This window comes from Venturia canescens, chromosome 9 (assembly GCF_019457755.1).
Source record: "Venturia canescens isolate UGA chromosome 9, ASM1945775v1, whole genome shotgun sequence".
Classification (NCBI taxonomy): domain Eukaryota; kingdom Metazoa; phylum Arthropoda; class Insecta; order Hymenoptera; family Ichneumonidae; genus Venturia; species Venturia canescens.
In genome coordinates, this window is record NC_057429.1 from 17,206,947 (window position 1) to 17,228,868 (window position 21,922).

General features: G+C 39.9%; 2 protein-coding genes across 8 annotated transcripts; one reads left to right on the forward strand and one right to left on the reverse strand.

The window, feature by feature from the left end:
• Positions 1–823: 823 nt before the first annotated feature.
• Pex1 (peroxin 1) lies at positions 824–14,749 on the reverse strand. Of its 2 annotated transcripts, XM_043428495.1 has the most exons (15): positions 14,586–14,749; positions 14,013–14,228; positions 13,679–13,793; positions 12,424–13,411; positions 12,133–12,347; positions 11,909–12,065; positions 11,632–11,794; positions 11,391–11,550; positions 10,736–11,058; positions 10,610–10,674; positions 10,460–10,519; positions 10,034–10,220; positions 9,514–9,690; positions 8,298–8,410; positions 824–8,134 (listed from the first exon to the last, which is right to left on the reverse strand). In XM_043428495.1, exons 1-15 carry the CDS (start codon positions 14,676–14,678, stop codon positions 8,062–8,064), a joined length of 3,105 nt encoding a protein of 1,034 aa, XP_043284430.1. In that variant the 5' UTR covers positions 14,679–14,749; the 3' UTR covers positions 824–8,061. The 2 variants fall into 2 exon arrangements, with proteins under 2 accessions (XP_043284430.1, XP_043284431.1); XM_043428496.1 differs by lacking the exons at positions 824–8,134; positions 8,298–8,410 and adding an exon at positions 8,890–9,254.
• CycB3 (cyclin B3) lies at positions 14,163–20,757 on the forward strand. Of its 6 annotated transcripts, none has more exons than XM_043428499.1 (8): positions 14,163–14,267; positions 15,111–15,386; positions 16,293–16,568; positions 16,758–17,099; positions 17,192–17,650; positions 17,898–18,053; positions 18,366–18,646; positions 18,855–20,757. In XM_043428499.1, exons 3-8 carry the CDS (start codon positions 16,350–16,352, stop codon positions 18,904–18,906), a joined length of 1,509 nt encoding a protein of 502 aa, XP_043284434.1. In that variant the 5' UTR covers positions 14,163–14,267; positions 15,111–15,386; positions 16,293–16,349; the 3' UTR covers positions 18,907–20,757. The 6 variants fall into 6 exon arrangements, with proteins under 6 accessions (XP_043284434.1, XP_043284436.1, XP_043284435.1 ...); XM_043428501.1 differs by lacking the exon at positions 14,163–14,267 and adding an exon at positions 14,416–14,507; XM_043428500.1 differs by lacking the exon at positions 14,163–14,267 and adding an exon at positions 14,471–14,537.
• Positions 20,758–21,922: the final 1,165 nt, after the last annotated feature.

The following is a 21,922-nucleotide window of genomic DNA, read 5'->3' on the forward strand; positions in this document are numbered from 1 at the left end:
AAATTTTCTATACGAAATTTACGACGGAAAATACTTTCTCTTTCTATCACCATCATATTCCGTACGGATCATCGCGAAAAAGTTTGTTCCAACATCCAACGGATGATTGCATACCAATGCGCCCTGGACTCCTATGACATAGGATTATATTCTCAAAACGAGTTTCCTCAAAATATTTATCAAAAAGGATTAAGTTTTCAAAAAAAAATTGCATTCTGGCAAAGAAAAATGGGAACTCTGATCTTACAATCGAACAAAACTATATTGCTTGGCAGAAAAGTCTGAAATTCGAACACGACTGATATTAGTTTCAACTTTACGGGCTTATGATTGACTTATGATGGATTAAGCTCTTATGATGGACAGAAAAATCAAAATTTTTTTAGACGACCACCCGGTGCGCGCGGTCGTCTAAAACTTGGATCTTTTAAACGCGATTATCTCAAAATCGTCTTTTTTTTAAAAATACCCTTGCAGTGGACACGATTACTAAAAAAACTATTAATCCAGTCCATACTAAATTTATACCACTTATTTATTACAATAATAGCTAGAGTTTGGACAATTTTTTGTTAAAACTGACGCTATTTTTTTTAATTTTTATAAATCCTTCATCCAGGCCCAAGCTATTATTATAATAAACAAGACGTATAAATTTCGTATGAATCAATAGTTTTTAGTTATCATCGTCCACTCCAACTGATGCTCAAAAAAAGGTGCTACTCCAATACAGCTGGAGTTGCGCCATTTTGATAAATTTTTCGTTGAAAAAAATTGTACAAGTACATGAACATATGTACTAATAAATGTCGTTCACAGTTTTTCAATAAACATTTATTTTCTTGTCGAAAAAAAATCAAGAAAATCACATTTTTCGACCGTTGCAAGTGTGTGCAGGGCCGGGCCTTAATGGACGTACATGCACGTCGGGAATGTTTCGAACTCTCCTCTGGTGCATTTTCTCTCGTACATCCCCTTCCTTCCGATAACTCAAGATTTTATTAAATCACGTCATGCATGCAGTTTTCTTACGTAGGCGGGGGGGCATGCATGTGATTTTTTTAGACGCAGTGTGTCACGATACAGGCTCAGAAATAATGCATGAATGGATACGAGTATGAGAAGAATTCAATAGAACGTTGTTCCCAACAAAAGGAGGATTTACCGAGAGCCTGGAATGTCTACCGGGAGGTTTATTTTCGACATTTTTCTCTCCGATGACTTTCCTCGCTCCTGTCTTTGCTCAATTGCTTTATTTATTTTACACTTCGAACTGTTGTCTGGAAGCATGCGATTCGAGTAGAATTATTGAGACAAAAGGACAATGATGCTTAAAAAAAATTCTTTCATTTCGAAATTAAGTCCGAAGGTATTCAAATCCAGGGATTTTCCTCCGTACGAACTTTGTTGTGTTTTGTCCAATATTTTGGGGCAAGAATTTTATCAAAAATTTTTCGTGACTCCGTACTAATGTGTCCCCTTAAAAAGTGGAATTGTTTGCTAAAATCTTGGACGAATCCATATTTTATCAACGCGACATTTCGATCCGGAGGATTAGCGAACGAGGTGCTGCGTAAGGCGGCTCCTTTGGTGGACAAATAGGAAGCCACCTTAAACGAAAACTAATACGACTGGCAAGAGAAAGCGAGAGGGGGAGGGAAGATAATTTGTGTTTTTTAAATTTGTTCCTCTACGGCTGGTAATTGGATTTTCAAGGAAGATAGCTTTAGCGAGGCTGTTATCAAGCCAGCATGCCGTACTTTCTCTCTCTTCCTCCGCGCTTTCGAGCCTCGGGCTTATTTAGGAAAGATTATTCTCCGGAGCCAGGAGCATCAGCGAAAATGAAAACGCTCCCATTTACAGAAGGATTAATTGACTGGGAATCCCTTTAGGATAAACGATTCATAGTCAAGTTAAATATACAAGAGAATGTTGTAAAGGTTACGTCTCTTCGATAGGCTTTTGCTCGAAGCCCGCTTCGGCTTGTTCAACCTTCGAGCCCATCGACAAAGGACTTATCACTCGAAAATTTATTGCCTAGATTATCTTTGAGTACTTGTATTTCTGCTTTCCTCGCTGTCTTTCCCGAAGCAAAACTTGGCTCTGTTGGCTCGAGACGAGATCGCTGCTGATCGATGAATCATTTTTTTTTCATTCTTGGTCCATCCCTGTGGAATCGTGCGCAAGAAAACTGGAGGTTCATCCATGGCTCGCGAGAACTGTCAAAATTTTACAATTTCGAACTTTCAGTTCAAAAATTCAATTCAATTTCGATACGTTCCAGCATAGAAACGTTGTGGGAGGTCTGCAGTGCTGAAGCATCCTCCGGAGATTCCGCTAAACTTGTTCATTCCGCTGAGTAGATGCTCGCGAATCGTGCAATCATAAAGTTTCGTTGGTTCTCGATTTTTTATCTTTTAAGGTGTGTCCTGCGTCGATCACTGACGGAGCGGGAGCGAATCTCAATACACGATGAATGCTCATCCGCAACGGCACTGTACGCTAACGACTGAAAGCGCCGGTATTTTTCAAAATTGTGTCCTCGGAATTGACCACCGAATTTACAGAGACTGCGGCATTATTACGACGGTTCGTTAGCTCCGATCGTGTCTTGTAACATTTTTCGTCACATTTCGACACTCAGCATGTCCCAAGATTTTTTGATGAACGTTGATTAGTAAAAGTTAGTATTCCACTGCTCTCGAAACTCGCTGAATTAATAAGTGTTTCGATAATGGTCGAGGGCGCACACGTGCAGCCGGTAAAATCGGCAGATTTAACAAAAGTATCGTGTTTCAAAGCGAAGCGCTCTGTCGATCGAAGTTACTGATATTTTCGCGATTTTCGGATGAATGCGGTACGCATGTTTTACAACAATTTGGTATAATCTAAGAAAATGATTGTGCTACGAGCGTGAGATGAAAACGGAGCGAGGGAGAGTGAAACGCGGAGGAGCAGGGGGAAGGGGGCTGGAAGGTTATTGTGGTCGGTGGCGCGCATCATTTGATCGGCACAGAGTGAAGGTAAGGTCGTGTGGAACGTTTCGCCCCAAACCCCGTCGAGCCTCTTCAACTCCCTCAACCTCGACGTCGCCGTCGCTGTCGAAGTTGCGCAACGCTCCCGGAGGGGCCGGCGAGGAACGGGAAGGGGAATTTCACCCCCCCAGGCCGGCCAACCTAATGGAAACAAGAAATTGCCACAAACAGAGTTACCCACGCCTCGACGCCTGGTAAATATCCAACCCCGTCCGTAGCTACGTGTACACCGACGTCAATTGAAAAGCGAAAGCCCTCGGGCTGACGTTTGCCCTCTCACCGTTCCAAAGCATAACGGGACCCATTTTCATAAAAACAAAAACTACGGCGCACCTAATACAATGAAAGGCGGCACATTTTTTTCGGAGATGGAGCCTCGTCGAAGCAGAACTTGGAAACCCAAAATAATGAGGATTTTTGTATTCGGTTGACTCGTGAAAACCAACTTTACTCGCTATTGAAAATGCCGGTTGAATTGAAAACTGTAATTTCTGGTGCCAGCTTAGATAAAAAAGAAAATTATTAGAATTGCAACTCCAAAATTGCGTGACTTGGAGTCTCAAATGAATTTCGACCAAAATCTGCTTCTCCGCTTTTCATTTCTGACTTTTTTTTCGACAAAAAACGTGAAAAAGAGATCCGAAAAAAAATACTCGAGAAAATGACCGAAGCGATGGGTGCGTGGTCAACGGGGATCCAGGTTAATCGCTAAGCGGAAGAAACTTGTCCGGTGTTACCGATGACACAAACCATCAGCTCAAAGACGACGAAAATAAAGCTCCCGGATCGCTTGCGTCTTCACAGTATCCCTTGGCCCTCGTGCGAGAGCGGTGCATTAAAAAAACGTGGCTACGAGCGGTCGCTTGGGAGCAGGCATGCTGAAGTGGGTAAAAGAAGTAAAAAAGTTTTGGGACGGGGGCTTGTCGAAATGCGGATGAGGGTAGACGCAGTTTTCTCAAATTTCTTTTTTCGTCGGAACGAAAAGTCAGAAATCTGCAGGGCGATTTAAATCGTCGAGATCGCGGTCTCTTCAGTTCCCTACTTTAAACTAACCGTTCAGGAAAACTTTGCTGAGCAGTTATTACGGAGTAATGAACGATCGCACAAAGATCAAGGGAGAGATTAATGGAGATGAGAATGATGTTCGACGAATTTATTAGTCTCTGAAAACGCGGAGTCGCATCGGGCGACGGAACTTATCGTTGATAATTGTCCGTCCCGTGCTTGAAAACGCAAAAGCTTGTACCTTGACGAACGAGGAGCAGCGAAGAGGGATGGGCGAGGGCGGGAGTCCTTCGCCCCTCATCGCGTGGTGCAGAAATTGACTCAGGACTTGTACAAGCCGAAACGGAGTACACTCGAGGATCAAGAGAGAGGTCGAGTGGCTCGTACATTTTATTGCTCGTTCGGTTTCACGTCGCGATCAATTTCGTGAAAGCAATGAAAAGAAAGCATTCGCGGTAGAACAAAAATTCGATTACCGAAATCGTAGATAAATAGGAGAAACACTGCTGCAGCGTTGGTCGCTTCGTTAGCACCGTCAAAGAAAAGAGAAAAACTTTTCGGGTGCAGCGTCTCCAAGTGGCCACTGGTCGATCTCGCCCTTTCGAGGGTCATTTCTTGCGGCTACGATAAACAAAACTCCCTTCGTTTCACCACGAAAAGAAAGCCTCGCAGCCCCGGGATCGAGGCTCTAAATTTCTGGATTTCTTTATTCGTTCGTTGTCGAGCTTATTTTCACTGACATGCATCGAGCTGACAGCGGAGTTTGGCCCGAGCAATATTCCGAATAAACTTCGAGCGAGGCGATAAATCGGATGGGTGATCTCGCGTGGCCAGGTGTTTGCGAGGAGCTTTCCTCAAAAAATATTGAAAACTTTTTATCTTGCCACAGATTGTTGGACGATCCGGCGAAAAAATGGACAAACGAAATAGTACAAAAGGAAACTAAAGACGGGATGAGTGTGAGCCGCACTTTTCAATTTGTCATTCAATCAGTGAGAATTTCGGGCAAGCGAGATGGCGCCACAAGGCAGCGAGGCGTGAGACGCGTTCACATTGGCGTTAAATAAGAGTAAACCCACTCGTTCCATCGTTCCAAACATAATTGCCTGTGAAATCGAGCGATGGCTTTTTCCTCCTTGTTTCTCTTCAACGCTCTTGAATATTCCACTCGAAGCAAAATCACAAATATTCCCTGTGCCGAAATTTCATTATCGGGTATCGAATTTGCCACACGCGAGTGCGCCTCACTGCCAGCAATTTGATTTTTCCTCTACGCAAATGGATAAAAGCAAACAAAAAAGAACCGTTTTTTAGGCACGAGCTCGAAGATTGTAAGACTGTAACAGCGAAAAAACGCAACGGGCTCGGCACAGTGACAGCTTTTTTGGGCCCGAACAGATGCACTTAGTTGGGAGGCGGATAAATTTTCTTATTTCGCTTATCCTTTGGCAACGATCTCCATTAGGGTGGCATGAAAGGGAAGCCTTGTGTGGCGAGCGGGGGGCGCGTATTTAAGAATTTCTAAAACAAAGAATGCCCTCGTGAGAAGGAAGGAGGAAAGGCCGGGGAGAGAGGAAGTGCAGAGTCGAGTGAAATACATTTCCGTACATTTAATAATCCTTACCCCGTTAGAGTCTTATCTTGTAGCGGCGGGAGTTGGCACAAAATCTTCGAGCGAGAACGATTCAAGAGACGCGGTACAAATATCAGGAGCAGGGGTGCACGCGGGGAACAGGCCACCGCCCATTTTAGCATAAAAATGGCCAATTATCTGGCTAACAAACTGCCATACGAGGCAAAAATTTTCTCGCCTAACCAAGTTAGAAGGTTGAAGAACATTAGTTAGCGTAAATACCGACAGTTTTGCCACACTTTTTACGGCTGATTACCATTTCTCGAAAAGTTAAACCTATTTACGTCCCCGTGGCGTTCTCCCGTACGCGCAAAACGCGATACGAAGAAATAGTCAACAATAACGTTCACCGGGTAATCCCAAAGCTCTGTACACTCCCGAAGCGCCAACTCAAATTCCAAGACTCCTCCTGCGACGTCCTCTCTACCGAGAGTTTTCGCACGAGGGCAAAGAATCGGGACAATCGCACCATGATTTTACTTCTACTCTGAATACCTTCTAATTTGTACCGAATAATCGGACGTTTTTAAAAAAAGATACTCCAGAGTCAATCTCAAATGCAATTACGTGCTTTCGTTTGCCTCTCCTTGGCACACACTTTCCAGAGCTTCGTCTTATTCACCGACTCATAAATCTCCATACACGATCTCGTAACAACCGTAAAAATTTTGTTTTTGCATGCAGCCAAGTCGTTCGACGAGGTCTTTTCAAATTGCTTTTTCAATGTTGTCAAATGTCAATGTTGGATTCATTGAAACAATAACTTTTTATAAAGTAAAGTTGTGATGGGTCGCAACTTCTTATCGATCGTTACTTTGAAGTTATTTTGCTGCTGCCAAATGTCACGATGACAGCTGATCGTTCGGAAGTCTGCGGCTCGGATTAGATTAAGCCAGGTCGTGATTATGGGAAAAGCTATTTTCAATGAATTTCGTGAGAAAGTTCATTGATGAGCAAATGATGAAAAATCATTTTTTATGCTCGTTTATTTCTTTGAAGTCAGCTAGTGCTTAAAAAAATGTCGAGGTTCGTTATCTTGTGAAAAAAGCATGAGGGATGCTCAAAATCTCGTGCGCCGGTTGCGAACCATTTTCTCCTTAATTCCAGAATTTTTAGTTCAAGAATTTCCACAGAGAATTATCGATACTCGAGGCAGGAGAATTCGAAGCCCATTTTTGTTTAAAGCGTGTCCAATGCTAGAGTATAATAAAGTACAAAATGACGCGTCGCAAAAGTGTGGAGGGTCTGGGTGGTTTAATCGCGAATGTGCTAATAATGTTGGTGCGGGTGCGTTCACTCGGAGTCTTGTAGTGTACTCGAAAAGCGCGGCGGATGTCGCACGGGCCAAAGTTAAATTAAATCAGTACGAAGGCAGCTAATATTGTAGTTTATATCTGGCGGGACATTAGCACGATGAAATATGCCTTGGCTCCTTCATGCCAACAACTTAAAATCAAGATTCCGTGAAGTTTGTACGCCGCCTTACCGGGGCATCCTCTCTGCTAAGTCGCACGTGAAAATACTAATTATTATACCGATTATTAATATGAAAACTTCTATTCCGTTGAGGAGACAGGACCGTGAGATCGCACTTTGCAAAAGCCTCACACCACAAGACCGAGAGTTTCAACCATCGAGATACACCCTGCCGCCGCCGCTCGAGTATCTAGACTGGAAGAAGCCTCCGGATTATGCTTAGTTTTCGTATATCACCGCGTATCGCAGGTATGAGTCGGTAATTCTTGTACCTTCCTATATATCCCAGAACTTGACTCGTCTTTCATATTTTCATCCGACATTCAAAAATTTCCGTTCAACTACCAAAGGGCAATATCGTTTGAAAACATAAATTGTGCATATTGCCCTGATGTGTAGCGACATTACAATCGTTCCTGCAACTTTGGAAACTTTGCTGGAAAACAATTGTAGGCTGAACAAAATTCGAGCCGCACGAAGACCAGTTTAGGTTCCAGTTTTTCGGGTCAATATTTTCATTATTTTTACTCAAATATTTTGAAATTTGATGCTGTATGTTGAGTTACGTGTTGAATGTGAACGAACGTTTCCTTGGGACGATTCAAAGATCGACGATTCGTGAGAAATGTTCGGACCCTGACAAACGATTGATGCATTTTTTTGCGAGGTCAATGAGAACGAAGATGCTCCCGAGCATCGTTTGCATTATTTTTCTCTGTTCGAACCCGGCTCCACGTCGATTTGACTCGATACGATTCGTAACAAGTGATGGGATGCGGGTACGCGGAAAAATGAGGGAAAATAAAGAAGCATTCTTCGAATGGTTCGTTGAACGCCTTTCGATGAAACTGGGCAGCCCCAGGCCCCCGACAACCTCGTCGTACTTGAAGCCAATCCACGTTGGAGAAGCGATTAGGCAAGAGTTGCTTTTTGTTTCATGAGCGCAATATTTTCGAGATCGTTGCCCTTCAGGAATTTGTGGTAGCTGAAAAATACAATGGGAATTTAATTTCCATAAACTAGTGGTAGAATCTAAACCCCGGAACACTGGGACGACTCGTTACTCGAGAAAAACTCGTGCAAGAGATAATGAAAAAATGTCATTGTGTTGTGGGGTTCGAGGTTTGGATAGAAAGATTTTAATTTACATTTGTCGATACTTTTCCATCTCCAATTTCGATAACGAAGGCTTCGTTGACGCGAGTGAGTCGACGAGATGCTGCTGAGTAATTTGGACCGCTTCGACGCACGGATTCTGACCCTGCGATAATAAATATCAATAGAATAAGGCGTGGCAAAGAATTTTTATAATTTATCTACAATTTTCAATAGTCTGCTTTCTCAAGGGCCTTGATCCAGCCACTTTTCTTCATCACTTTTCATATTCAGTAAATAAAGATAAAGGTCTCCAAAAACATCTCACTGGTAGCGAGTGACTAACAACTCGTTTGCCTTTCAATCTCACATGATTGCCCGACCCTCCGTTCCATCCGCTTTGCGCATCATTATAACGCATAAGATAATAACCCCCTCGACGTTCAGTGAAGCATAGTTTGCGATCAAGTGGAGCGAGATGGGGTTGTTGGGCTTGCGCTAATAAAGCTCCCTGTGCTGCTTCCTTAGTTACATGACACGCACACATACACTCATAACCTCCCATAATCTAGTCGTGTAAGATCGCTAATGATAGTATCATAATTACGCTCTACCTGCTGCTTCATAAACTCCACAACCAAGATATACGAATATCATTTAATTCTGAGCTTATTACGAATCGTTGAAACACGATACACCTCATAAATGGAGTCGCAGAGAAGCTTCAACGGGGTTGGCTTATTCGATTTTTTTTAATGCACTTATTGTTAAGTGGCAACCTCATAATACTTTTACGGTCATTTTGTTAACGTGTTTTTAACATTTGGGAATGAACCACGCTTGCCCAGGGACCTTAGAATCGTACACAGGTGTGAGTTGAAATTTCATCATTTCAGCTCGCATTTTTTAGGTGAAAATGAAACTCGAAATGCGGGCATAAGTAGATGATTTTGAGGCAAAGTTTCCTGTCCAATCACGAGGCGATGATTCAATTGTCCGTCAATGATAAACTGGGGAGAAAAAGTTGAAAATGAAAGTGTTTTAAATATTTCTGTGAAAATCAATTTTGCTGGTTCCCATTCGCACTCACTCAGACTTTTTCAATTTTATCGTGAATATTTTTTTGGCGACTGAACAAAAGTGAGATTGAAATAGAACGAAGGAGACAATTCCATTTAAAAGTGTGGCCGAGGCTTTACGAAATATTGCGTAAAAAATAGAAAAACGCTTGCCTCGAAATCTCTCGCGATTACAGTCAACGGTACTTACGGGCAAGACACTCGAGAGAACGTCCTCTAATGCGTCATACTTGGCCTGGGTTAGGACGGAGCTGAGATCAGCGCCCGTGAAGCCGGGCGATCGCTCAGCGAGATTCTTCAAATCGAGATTCGCCGTATCGATACATTGAGCTTCGCAGAGCACCTTGAGAATTTGTTCTCTTTCCTCCTGAAAAGACAGAGAATCAGATTTCAGATCGAATGTAAACAGAGACTTCCCAAGAGCTGAGGACAAAATTGGTGCACCCTGTTTACTTGGAAATTTTAAATGGGCATCTAAGAATGGTCGAGGCAAAAAGATCCGAAAAAATTGACAAAGACTACTGCAGCATATAGTCGTTCAATATTATTCTTCGATTCGAATCATTTTTCCAATTCTCACCCAAAAAATGTACTCGAAGGATGCAAAAGAAAGTTTGAGAAATTCGAAGGGATTCGGATAATTTTAACTCGCGGCCCAGAACGATTGAAGCTTACAATGGAAATTCTACAAACTTTTAAGCAGAATTTACCTCATCAGGCAACGAACACAACAATGATTTGTCCAAACGTCCAGGTCGGAGGAGAGCTGGATCAAGTAAGTCTGGTCTGGAAGATGCTGCAACGATCGCAACCCCTTCACGACCTTCTACCCCATCCAATTGCGTCAACAGCTGATTGACGACTCTATCGGTAACGCCAGTACTGTCATGACCGCGCCTGGTGACAAATTCATTTCGCATTTATTTTACAATTCCACTAAACAACTTGTTTCCTTCATTCAAGTACCAGGGACGAAGGTGTTTCCCATATTTTTGTGAATCTTTTTTTATTTCTTATTCATTGAGAGAAATTGGTAATTTTTTCGCCCTTTTTTGTCTTCTCCGCTGGACTGACAAGGGGAAGGAAACACTGCAAAGTTCATCGTATAATCAATCCACGTCGATGATTGTACTGACCTTGGCGCTAAGCTGTCGAATTCGTCGAAGAATAAAACACACGGTTTGGCGCGACGAGCCCTGAATAAAAATAATGAATAAGGATTGTTTGTGAATTAAGTGTGAAATTCGAAAAAAAATGGTGGAAATTTGAAAATTTGTCTCACTAACTTTTCAAAAACGTTACGAACTGCTTCTTCGCTGGCTCCGATGTATTTTGACAACAGTTCAGGTCCCTGAAATCAAAGGCCACAATAGGAGAGGCTCCTTAACCGTCAACTTGACGTTCAATCGTACCTTAACGCTGATCAAATTCACACCACACTCTTTGGCTATCGCACCAGCTAAAATGGTTTTTCCGGTGCCAGGCATCCCGTACAAAAGCACGCCATTTTGATTCTTTATCGGCGCGTTGCAATATAACTCCGGATATTGCATCGGCCATTTCAACAACTGCGTGAGAACTTCTTTGACGCTGTCCAAGCCACCGATACTCGACCAATCGTGACCGGAATTCTTGTAGAATTGTACACCATGCAGGGATATCGTTTTGTAATTTTTTAACGTTTCGGACAAATCTTCCTCGGTCAGAGTAACAGATTCGGTACATTTATTTGTAACTGGAAAAACCAAAGACATTAGTCGATCGTTTGTTGAAAATTTACTTGAATTGTGAACTGAGTAGCTATAAAATTAATGAAACCGTCATTTCCTCTGTATAATTACGGAACAAAATGTAAATTTCTATCGTCTGTGAAACTTCGTAAAGTAAAACTAGAATTTCATACGAAAAAAAAGTTTTATGGACGTAGAAATGACTTTGCGTGCTGAAGGCATTCGAAATGTTGCAATAACTCGTTTTAAAACAAGTGGGAGAAAACGTCTCAGGTTGGGCCGCCGACGTTTTGAAGAAGCACATCGTCGAGCTTAATAGCTTCGAATATAATCATACCGTGGCGTTTCCATGAAGCGAATGATGCTTTTTCAGCAAAATCGATAAGATCCTGGGCCACCCATCCCTCAGTCTTATTCCCGTAATAATCCCAATTCATTGCTTCTGGCACGTGTATATGTTTTTGCAGAGCCAGCCTCAAAATATCGATCCGGTGCTCCTGAGGGCGAACATAAAAATCTTCTTTTTTTTGTCATCGTATAGAAATTGATATCGTCGGTGAAACGGAGGATTTATTTACTTTTACAAGATCCGGTAATGTCAACACTATTCGGAACAAGTGGACGCCGCGCGGCGATCTCAATTTCAATCCAATTTTGTTGATGTTCGTGCATGTTGCAATAATAGAAACGTAATGCGAGGATTGAAACTCGGCAGAGATGTTGAAAACCAAATCCAGTATTCTGAAATAAATTGAACGGTTTTTCCCAATTAGAAATTTTCCACGACTTCGTTGATGAAAAAAATGTTGTTAGTCGACAAAAATCGAATTGGACGAAAATTAAGTGACAACACACCTCGAGGCGTTCATTGCGTCCGGTGTAGTTTCTTCCTCGCCGGAATCCGAACTCGTAATTGTCTCCAAATCGTCCAAAATTAATATCGAAGGTTGATGGTATATGCAGTCAGCCATAGCGACGGATAGTATTTTATGCATCGCTTCGGCCCTTTTTCCTGCGTTCATTTTCAGGGATATTAAAACATTGATTTTGATGCTCGCATATGACAGAAGATTTCTTACCTTTCAGAGCTCGACACTCAATTGTGTGGACGTGTACGGAACGAGGGGATTTCCGCATGAAATCTTCCAATATTTTGCAAACGGTGGTTTTCCCAACGCCAATGTCCCCGCAAATGAGGATATTTCCAGGTTCGTAAGAAAAGCTTTGAGGATTGCTCAGACCCAAACTCAGCTCGAGAACAATTTGGCATTCCTTAATTATCGATTGGAAGGGTCTGAAAATTATGCGTTCGGTGGGGAAGAACGAAACACTATTTCTAGTTAACGACAACAAATTTAGCCATTACTCACGGTATCGAGATCGCTGTTAAATCGATTCCCTTAATTTCCTTATCGTTAATGCTCGGATTTTTCGCATCATCCGGCGCAACGTTATTTACATTGACGACGATGTTTTTCAAGTGAGCATCATCGATTAGTGAATATGAGCACTGCTCAGGTGAACAAAGTACCATACAGCTCGTTCCCTCTTCAAAATAAACTCTCGAACGAGAATTTATCAGGATTTCATTGTCATACATTTTTTCACGAAGGAACTCTTTGAATTTTTGTTCCGTTATCGTCCGAGTCGACGGGAATAACTCAATCGAAGTTGCCGACTGTTCGACGTTAGGAAGAGTTTCTAGAAGCACTTTGCTACCGATCGCTAAATTCAAATTTCGTCTCAAATTCGTAGAAACATAAATTTTATTGTGAACCGACGTCATGATGCTGCGACTCCGTTTATCTTGAAGATTCTCTTCATTTTTACTTTTGACGATAAACAGTCTCACTATCAATTCCGTGGACTGCTTAGGCACTGCTGATGAATCAGTTTGCAAAAAATTGGTGCTCGGTGCATTGAGAGATTGTCGGTCCTCTCGAATTTTTCGAATTTTGTACAAACGGCTTTTCGAACTTTGAACACTCGTCAAGTTTTTCACTGCGGAGCATTCAGGCACGAAGACATCGTAGGGACAGTCATCGGGAGAATGAAGAAGATCCGTAGTCCAAAAATCCTTCATTGACGCTTCATCGGACACCCGAAAAACTTCAGGGAGCGCAACATTTTTTATATTCTTCGAATACCATTGAATATCATTTGGATTTCCATCGATTCCTTCCCGTTTGGATATTCCCTTCACGAGTGGAATCCCATTCAAAATGTGAGATAAATTGAATTTGAAGTTATCGACGGTGGGTACAGATTTTGGAAAAGTTTTCCTATCTCTCGGCATTTCGACGTGAACTTCAGTACGATCGCCGATCCTTCCATACGCAAAATCGGGACTGATTTCATCTGAATAACAAAACCAAAAAGTTCAGTAAGCAGCAGCTCTTGAAACTTGATAAAAAGCTATCGATTTTCTTCATCAGTCCATCGGCTATTTTGGACTCTATTCTACCAACAGATGTTTCGATCAATCTTTTTCGACGGTCTTGTCCCGTTGTGAACGTTAAGGTCGTCGGTAACACCAATTGGTGATATTATACCGACAGCTCTCACCTTCTATTCATAATATTGCTGACAAAGTCATTAAATTTTATAATTTATAAAAAACCTTACCAACGGACAAAATGATCGACAAGCCCTTAGATACCCAGACTACGATTGGTTGTTTTTTCGCCAGCAAGCTTATTTGATCCAACAAGACTGATTGGATCCTATCAGCCTGGAATTCCTGAAAATAAGAACAAATGTTAGTTCCGTTTTCCTGGAAAATTTACAATTCTAAGGCACCTGAACAACTCAGTTATAAACAAATTTAAAGCTTCGGTAAAGTTCGTTTCCGGTAGTCGCAGGGCAGATTTCCTGTATGAATAATCCACTTGCTTATCGCACGAGAAGGAAGCATTGAGATTCGAACTAAACTGTGGTGGCTGGGGAAAAAAGAACTGACCACAATGGCCCAGTCTTCAATGTTCCATGGTGTGACCGTAATTGACGATAGGAAAGGTGGATTCGAAATCGACGAAACGATAACTTCATTGCCTTCTTTGATGTTCAGAGATCGTGCAAATGTAGCACTGATTCGTAACGAGTCATCGAGTCCAGAGATCGATCGCCATGATACGTAGTACTCGTCGTTATTGTGAGAAAGTTTTAGTCCAGTCACCTGGAATTTTTAATTTTATATTAACAATCTACCAAAAAGGTTTGTGTTGCAGCAATCGATGAATTTTTATCGACAAAACATCGTTATCGACTTTTGGTCATTCGTGTATGAAAACTAGCGCTGCGTGACGATACGTCAAGGGACGATTCGAAATAAATGAAAATCTAGGTTAACTTGCGATTTAAGCTTGAAAAATGATTAGCGATAACCTTGGAAGTAAATAAATCGACTCGATTGAAAAAGGGAGGCGATCCTAATTTTCGATCGCTGAATTTCGAGGTTAATACGCAGTCGATAGAACATATGATGGTAAACTCGAATTAGTTTTCATTTTATATATTTGCTATTATTACCTACCTGAGAATCCAACCTTCTCACCAAAGTTTCCGGCAGATGAACAAAACAGTTTTTTGACGAAGTATATTTAACTGTGAGTCGTTCTTCGTGCATTTTTCAAATCACTTTCTAGTTTCGATGGACACGTTTGGTAAATAAACTGTATTGTTAACGAGAATTTCAACAAATTCGCATGTCGAGTGTAGCAACAACTTATAAATAATAGAACGTTAAAATCAGACAGTTAAAAGAGCAGTCAGTGCCCGTTGCTGATCGTCGTTTATATTGCCTAAATCGTGATATAGGAATCTTCGGATGTTTATTTATCTATTTATTTGAGGTTAGGTCTCAAAACTTGGTATTTTCGCGGCACGTGCCGTAAACAAATATATAGAAATATATTACTGCAGACAAATATTCTTCGTGTTGCAGTAACTTTTCAATAATATTTCGAGTTTACTTTTCGATTGTTTTTATCTCTCTATTTCGTTTGTACACTTCGAACATTTGATTCGAATCGAAGTGTTTTTTCAATATAATTTTCAGAAGAATGTTCATGGTAAAGCAGCGAACGTTAAATGTTGGAAGAAAAATACACAAGATGGAGCAGCGTGACTGTAGTCCTGTAGTGGAGCATCGCAAGATTGGCCAGTGATTCAGCCAATCGCAGTAAAGCTCTACCGTAACTGTAATATTTTGAACCAGCGTCAACTTCAACAGCAGCAGCAGCAGTTGTTCCAAGCAAGACGATCGGAAAGTAAATGTAACGTATCGGTGTGAGAAATAAAAGCAACTTACTTTCCGTCGTACTCTTCGTGAAAGGTAAATTTATAATATCTTGCTGGAGCGCAAAAACGGCCCAAATTAAATCGCAGGTAAATCGCGCATTTCGAGGAAAACGAAATTTTAATGTACAAAAATCTGAAAACCGGTTAATCGTGCCTCGAAGAAACCGTTTATCCAGCACGTCGGAAAAAATGGTGGACTTTCTGACTCCGTGTTTGTTTGATATTCTTCTTCAAAACAAGTCCACTGAGATAATGTTTACTCCAAATTTTCGTTGAAATACTTTTTTCTCTGGATTTTATGACCAAACTCCAATTATTTGTTGATGGGTGGGTGAAAAAGCATTCCCGCGTTTTTCTAGCCTCGATTAGCGTTTTCGGAACTGCCACTTCGGAAGCATCACTGTTGCACTCGTTCATCAAAATTTCAATATATCCAGTTTTCTGACTTAACAACATGCTGATTTGCCAATTTTTTTATTCTATGCAACATAACCATCAACATCTTGAATACTGAGATCAAATCAAGAGCACATTACATGTGTTAAAAAATCCAAAAGATTTTTTCATCTCGAAGTCGTAATTCTGAATATCTTATGAAGTGTTTCAAACATTTTACTCAATTTAACTCTAACCCGTCTTTCAATTCAATCTCAGTTCAGTTTTTTTCTACTTCTGGCTTTTTATCTATTTCCTTCCTATTGCTCCAGTTTTTGATCTCACTTCATGCTTTTTGCCTTGCTGTTGACGATATGCTATGTCAGCTCCACACATTTCCCAGTCTTAATATTGATCCTTGAGACATATTATCTGTTTTCACAAAGTATTAGGAAAGTTTTTATTAGTCGACTATTTCTGATTTCTTTCCCATTGCCAAGTTCACCAATTGTTTTTGACCAACATTAGCTTATTACCTCATTCGATTGTACGTAATTAATCATAGAAAACCACGAGGAATTGGAGGTTCGTGTTTTTTACCTTCGACGGAGAAACTAAAAAAATGGCACCTACCAAAGTGGTAAACACACAGAATAAACCAAATGTCCCACCATTGACGACACGTCGAGGAATAACAACTCGAAATCAAAAGACATTGGTAAACAATGCTTTGACAAAACCACCCGTGGTTATGAAAGACCCTCGAATCAAGAGGAAAGCTGATGCTTCTCCTCTTAAAGACAAAACGACCAAACGATCTGCATTAGGAAACATCACCAATGTAAGTAGAAAAAACTATAGATGTTCACATTCTCTCAGATATTGATTGTCCTCCATTTCTATACGAGCTGAATTTATTCCTCATAGCTCTAGATGAAAAAAAGATTTTCATCCATCATATAATCCACTCGATACTGTAAATTTACTTTATACCAGAGAAATAACGAGGACGATTGATGAAAAATTTTAGGCTATTGGCAAATCTTTTGGCGTGCAGCATCAGGAGCCTAAAAAATTGGTCAAAAAAGCACCAATAACCCAAGTGAAACCATTGATCCAGAATCATCAATCGAAAGGTTTAGAAAAAATAAATGTGCGGCCAGATCATGTTGCTCCAAAAACAAAAATTACCACGAGGGCCAAAAGTATTCTTAAGGACGAAGAGAAAGTTGATTTACCGAGCAAGACAACCTTAATAAACACACGCCGTAGCCAAGATCTCGAGAAATCCGAGGATAGTTCGTTATATGTGAGCGCTTTGGAGGAAGTTCCCGAAGACAGTGCCAAAAAAGCGACCAAAACTATAAATAAGGTGATATTTATATCCACTATCACATTCATCTCGTTTAAACTTATTTCCAACTGTACAACACTAATGTCATTATTCGAAAATTATCATTGAAGGTTGAAAGTGAAGTGAAAGATAGCAAGACTAGTAATGAAACGGAAGATAGCGGAAAGGTATCAAATATAGTGCTTGAAGAACCATTGATAGCTGAAAGATTAGACGTTATTCCTGAACGAGAATTGCCACCGGGTGTTCAGTGGGATTTTGACGCCGAAAACTGGCGCGATCCTTATCAAGTTTCCCAATATGCTATGGAAATATTCGAGTATTTGAAAGGAAGGGAAAAATTGTTCGTGATTACCGATTACATGGAAAGACAAGTCTGTCTCTCCCGATGGATGAGATCGTTACTCGTCGATTGGATGGTCGAAGTACAAGAATCTTTTGAACTTAATCACGAGACTCTTTACCTAGCCGTCAAATTGGTCGATCTTTATCTCACCAAAGTAACCGTTGGCAAAGAAACTCTCCAGTTACTCGGTGCCGCCAGTCTTTTTATTGCTAGCAAATTTGACGTAAGAAATATTTCTTCATTATTTTTCGATTTTTCCGGACAATTTTTTACAAATCATATCATATTTGCGTTGTAGTTTTTCTCTTATTTACCAACTTTTGAAAAAAAAACTCCATTATTTATAAGGATCAGAAACTAAAGATAAAATTTCAAATTTTACGATTATTCTCGTACGACTATAAAATATATTACTTTCCCGTATTACTTCTTATAAGTTCACAAATAAAAATGTTTTTTCTCTGTCTCAGGAACGAATCCCTCCAATGGTAGAGGATTTCTTGTACATATGTGATGGTGCTTATTCCCAAAGAGAGCTCATTCGAATGGAAATGAACGTGCTCAAAATAGTCGACTTCGATCTCGGCATACCTTTGTCCTATAGGTTTCTACGTCGTTACGCTAGAGTTTGTATTTTAAATTTTTTTTCTAATTTTCAGAAGATTTTTAGTAAAGCCAATACTTGCATAACGCTTTCGTATTTTTAACAATAAAAAATCTTGAAGATTCTCGCGTTTTTAAAAATTAGTTTTGCGTCGAGTCTTTAAACACTAACATTAGGATTGAATGAAGTTAGCCATTTGCCAACGTACGCGAAAAAAGTTCTTGAAAATACAACGACAAAACTTGCTCGGATTGTAGTAACGATTTTAGCGTGATCTGCTTCCATACCCCACGATTAACCAAGAATAAACAAATAAACGAAAAAATTCACACAGTGCGCTAAAGTGTCGATGCCAACGTTGACCCTGGCGCGTTACATCCTGGAGTACTCGTTGATGGACTACTCGACGATAATGCACAGCGACAGTAAAATGGCCGGGGCGGCCCTCTTCCTGGCACTCCAGATGAAGGACCTTGGTGGTTGGACGCCTACCCTTGAATATTACACCGGATATAAGCTCGAGGACATCAAAGATATCGCCATTGTACTTAATCAAGGACTCCACAGAAAGCATAAAGACGCTCTTGCCACAGTACGCAATAAATACAGCCACAAGTGAGTGCAGTCAAATATGCATCCATTTTACTATCCAATTTAAAAAAATTCACCTTGATAAAGGTCCATTCGTGTTTTTTCCGTTGCCAAGTCGATCAGAAAAATAGCTCGTTAAATTGATTACTTCTTTATACACTTTTGATATGATGACGTGTTAATCAGAATGTTTCCTTGATAAATTTAAATAATGCATTTGGGTTTTTTCTAGAATATTCTTCGAGGTAGCCAAGGTGCCATTGAAAGAAGTATTAGATATTTAATAACTCAAAAATGGTAAGTATGGAAACAATATTTAAATAGACTCGAGGCTGACAATGCTGCGGAATAGTTCAGTCCGCGAAAAGCTGCAACCGTTATCTCGCTGATTTGAAAAGAAAAAGAATGGTGTATACTTGCGACTTTCAAAGAGTTTGCGGATGCAAGGCGAGGCGGCTCGAATCGTTGAAGTGAAGATCGAAAAAAGCCCCAGTACCTCAATTAATAGGACCAATTAGTTTTTAAACGACCGAGCGATACTGTGACGAAATAATGATTCACTCTTATATTGCGTGCCGTTGCAATGCGATCGTTTACTTTTTTTTTTATTTTTGCAAGTTTCTTTTGTAATCAATTTATCCAAAAGTTCATGAAATTTCAATTTGTAACGTCGTTTTAAGCATGTTTTTTTTCTATTTATTAATATTATTATTACTATGAGAGATTTTAGTGCAGTGAACGATCGGTTTCTAGACTTTTTATTTCTCGAAGTATCACTAGTTTTCTGTGCCTCATGGATATGAATCATACCACCGAAAACAGTTTGTAACGAGTATGACTGTTTACCATAAATTTGATAAAAAATTTATAAATATATGTTGAAATATACGAATTGAAACAGTTTTAAGAAAATATTCGGACGGATGTTTTATACGCAACGGGCGTTATTTTGATTTTGATATTCTTCTCTTTAACTATAATTACCGAGAGTGCGGCACATTATTAATGCCCTGCATAGACTGATAACGTTGCTTTTGACTTGCCCCATAAATTTCATCGAAAATTCTCATTGGCGGAAATAATAGTTGACATAATAATAATGATTGTCCGTATGCAAGGTTATTCACAATTTTTCAACTTGCTTATGGATCAAGCGTGCGACAATCGGCCGTGTTTATCTGCCAGCTGTTCGTATACTTATTTTTACAAATATATAAAAATTCATTCACGAAATTTGAGCATTTATCGATTTTTTTTGTGACGTACGCATATATCCGATTCGAATATGATGCAAGATTTGATTTTTCCATTGGAGGTGTACGCGGAGAACTTGGAAAAATCCTTCGATATCAAAATCTCGAATAGCTAATCTATCAACGGGTTTAAGAAAAAATTTGTGGCGAACGAACTTTTCGGAAGCGCTAAATGAAAAAACGAGCTCTATTTTTGCAACGAACCAATTGTCTTTCAGAACCATTTCTCAGTGATACGAAACACTCATGAACGAGTCTTTCAATCCTCAAAATGGCGGACACTTACAAAATCATGCAGGTCGTTTTTTCAGTCGGAATAAAAATGGAAACAAATTTATAAAAAAAACGAAAGAGGACAATTTTGAAAATCAGTTCGCATTTCTAAACTCGATAAAGAGAATTTATATTAATCGGATTGAAAATTGGCGATTAGTTAATGGAAATTATTATAATAATAGTAACTAAGATAATGATAATGAATCCTTAAAAAAAAAAGAATAAAAAATAAAACACTGCTCCGATATCGTGTAAGTGATCGCGACTCAAAAACGAATAATGAAAAAGCACCGTTGTACATAAAAAATCACTGTCGTTCAAATCTGTAAATACTGATGAATATATATACATACATATATATAGTTATTTTTTCCGACCACAGGACTAATGTTTCGGGATAGGGATACACAAAAGGAAAATTTTTCGAAACGTCCAAAAGTTGCAATGCTCATGAGTATAATAAAAATTACGAGGTGTAAATAATTGTAGTCTAGATGTTTTTTTCTCCATTTGCGATCGACAATTTTAATGGAAACTAGGGTTTAAGACTGTGTATGCAAAAATCGGAACAGCTAATTTGACAATAAAGAAACGATGATAAAAGTCGATGAATTTCACGAATTATTATTTACAATTGTTTGGCTGTACCAAAAATCATTTATCTTCGGCCGCCAGCTCTCTGAACGGCACATTTCAATCTCTACCAGAAACATTTCTATCATGATCAAATATCACCCCGTAAAATCTTGACTGAATGTAAAAATTCGTTAATTAAAATATAATAAAAATGTATTAAAATATTAGGATAAACTTCCGAAAAGCGGAAACCGAATTTTGAGCTGAAATTTTGCATACTACTTCTTTATAACAATATAAGACTTCCCCTAAAAGGATTTTTGGCGACTAGCAATATTTATTGAGAAATTGAATTTTTAAGTTGCTATTTTAGCCCGAGCAAGTATATCTATATCGCTTATCTCGCTCGGTCGGTATCCTCACTTCGCTATAGCAGAGAACATAGATTTACATGGAACAACAGGGCCCATGTTAGCTTTTGGCATGGAAACTGTAGTTCCACTCATGGGCTGTAGAGCGCGCAGCGACGTATCCATGTGTTTCACACATTCAAAGCGTCAGTTGACCGCCCCCCTCTTATATATCGCTGCTAAGGAAGCCATAGCATCCGAGAGATTACCGGTTCATATACTCATGTTGAAAGGAATTTTTTTTGCCCTAATTTTTTTTTTAATGATATTTATGAATATTTGGAAATTATATTGATAACTATAGCTCTTGCGACCACAGTTACTATTTCATAAAACTTCAACATATTAAGCGGCCCGGATAAGCCAGTAGCATTTTCTGCCGCTTAGGGATCAGAAGTTTATATGGTATAGTGGTTCGATGTCGCTCTCATAAGGTTGGAGATAGTAGTTCAAATCCAGATTGGTCGTGTTTTTTTTTCCATCAAAGACAGTTTTTTTTTTAATTATAGCCGAAACTAAACAAATTCAATTGATTTTGTTGAATGGTTGAATTATTGTTTTTGATTTTTTATGCAAAAAAATGGCTGCAACATGTTAAATGTTTTAACAGCATTGAGACCCCAAGCGTGGGGTCCATAACTTATGGGTGCGAGCAAGAGGGCAATAGTACCCCAAGCATGGCTGAACGCTTGGGTGTGAGAAAGCGCGCGCTATGACCCCAGCGTCAGTGTATGCGTGCTCACGTATATTGAACAGCGCCACGGTGACCGGGGTCAGTACTAAGC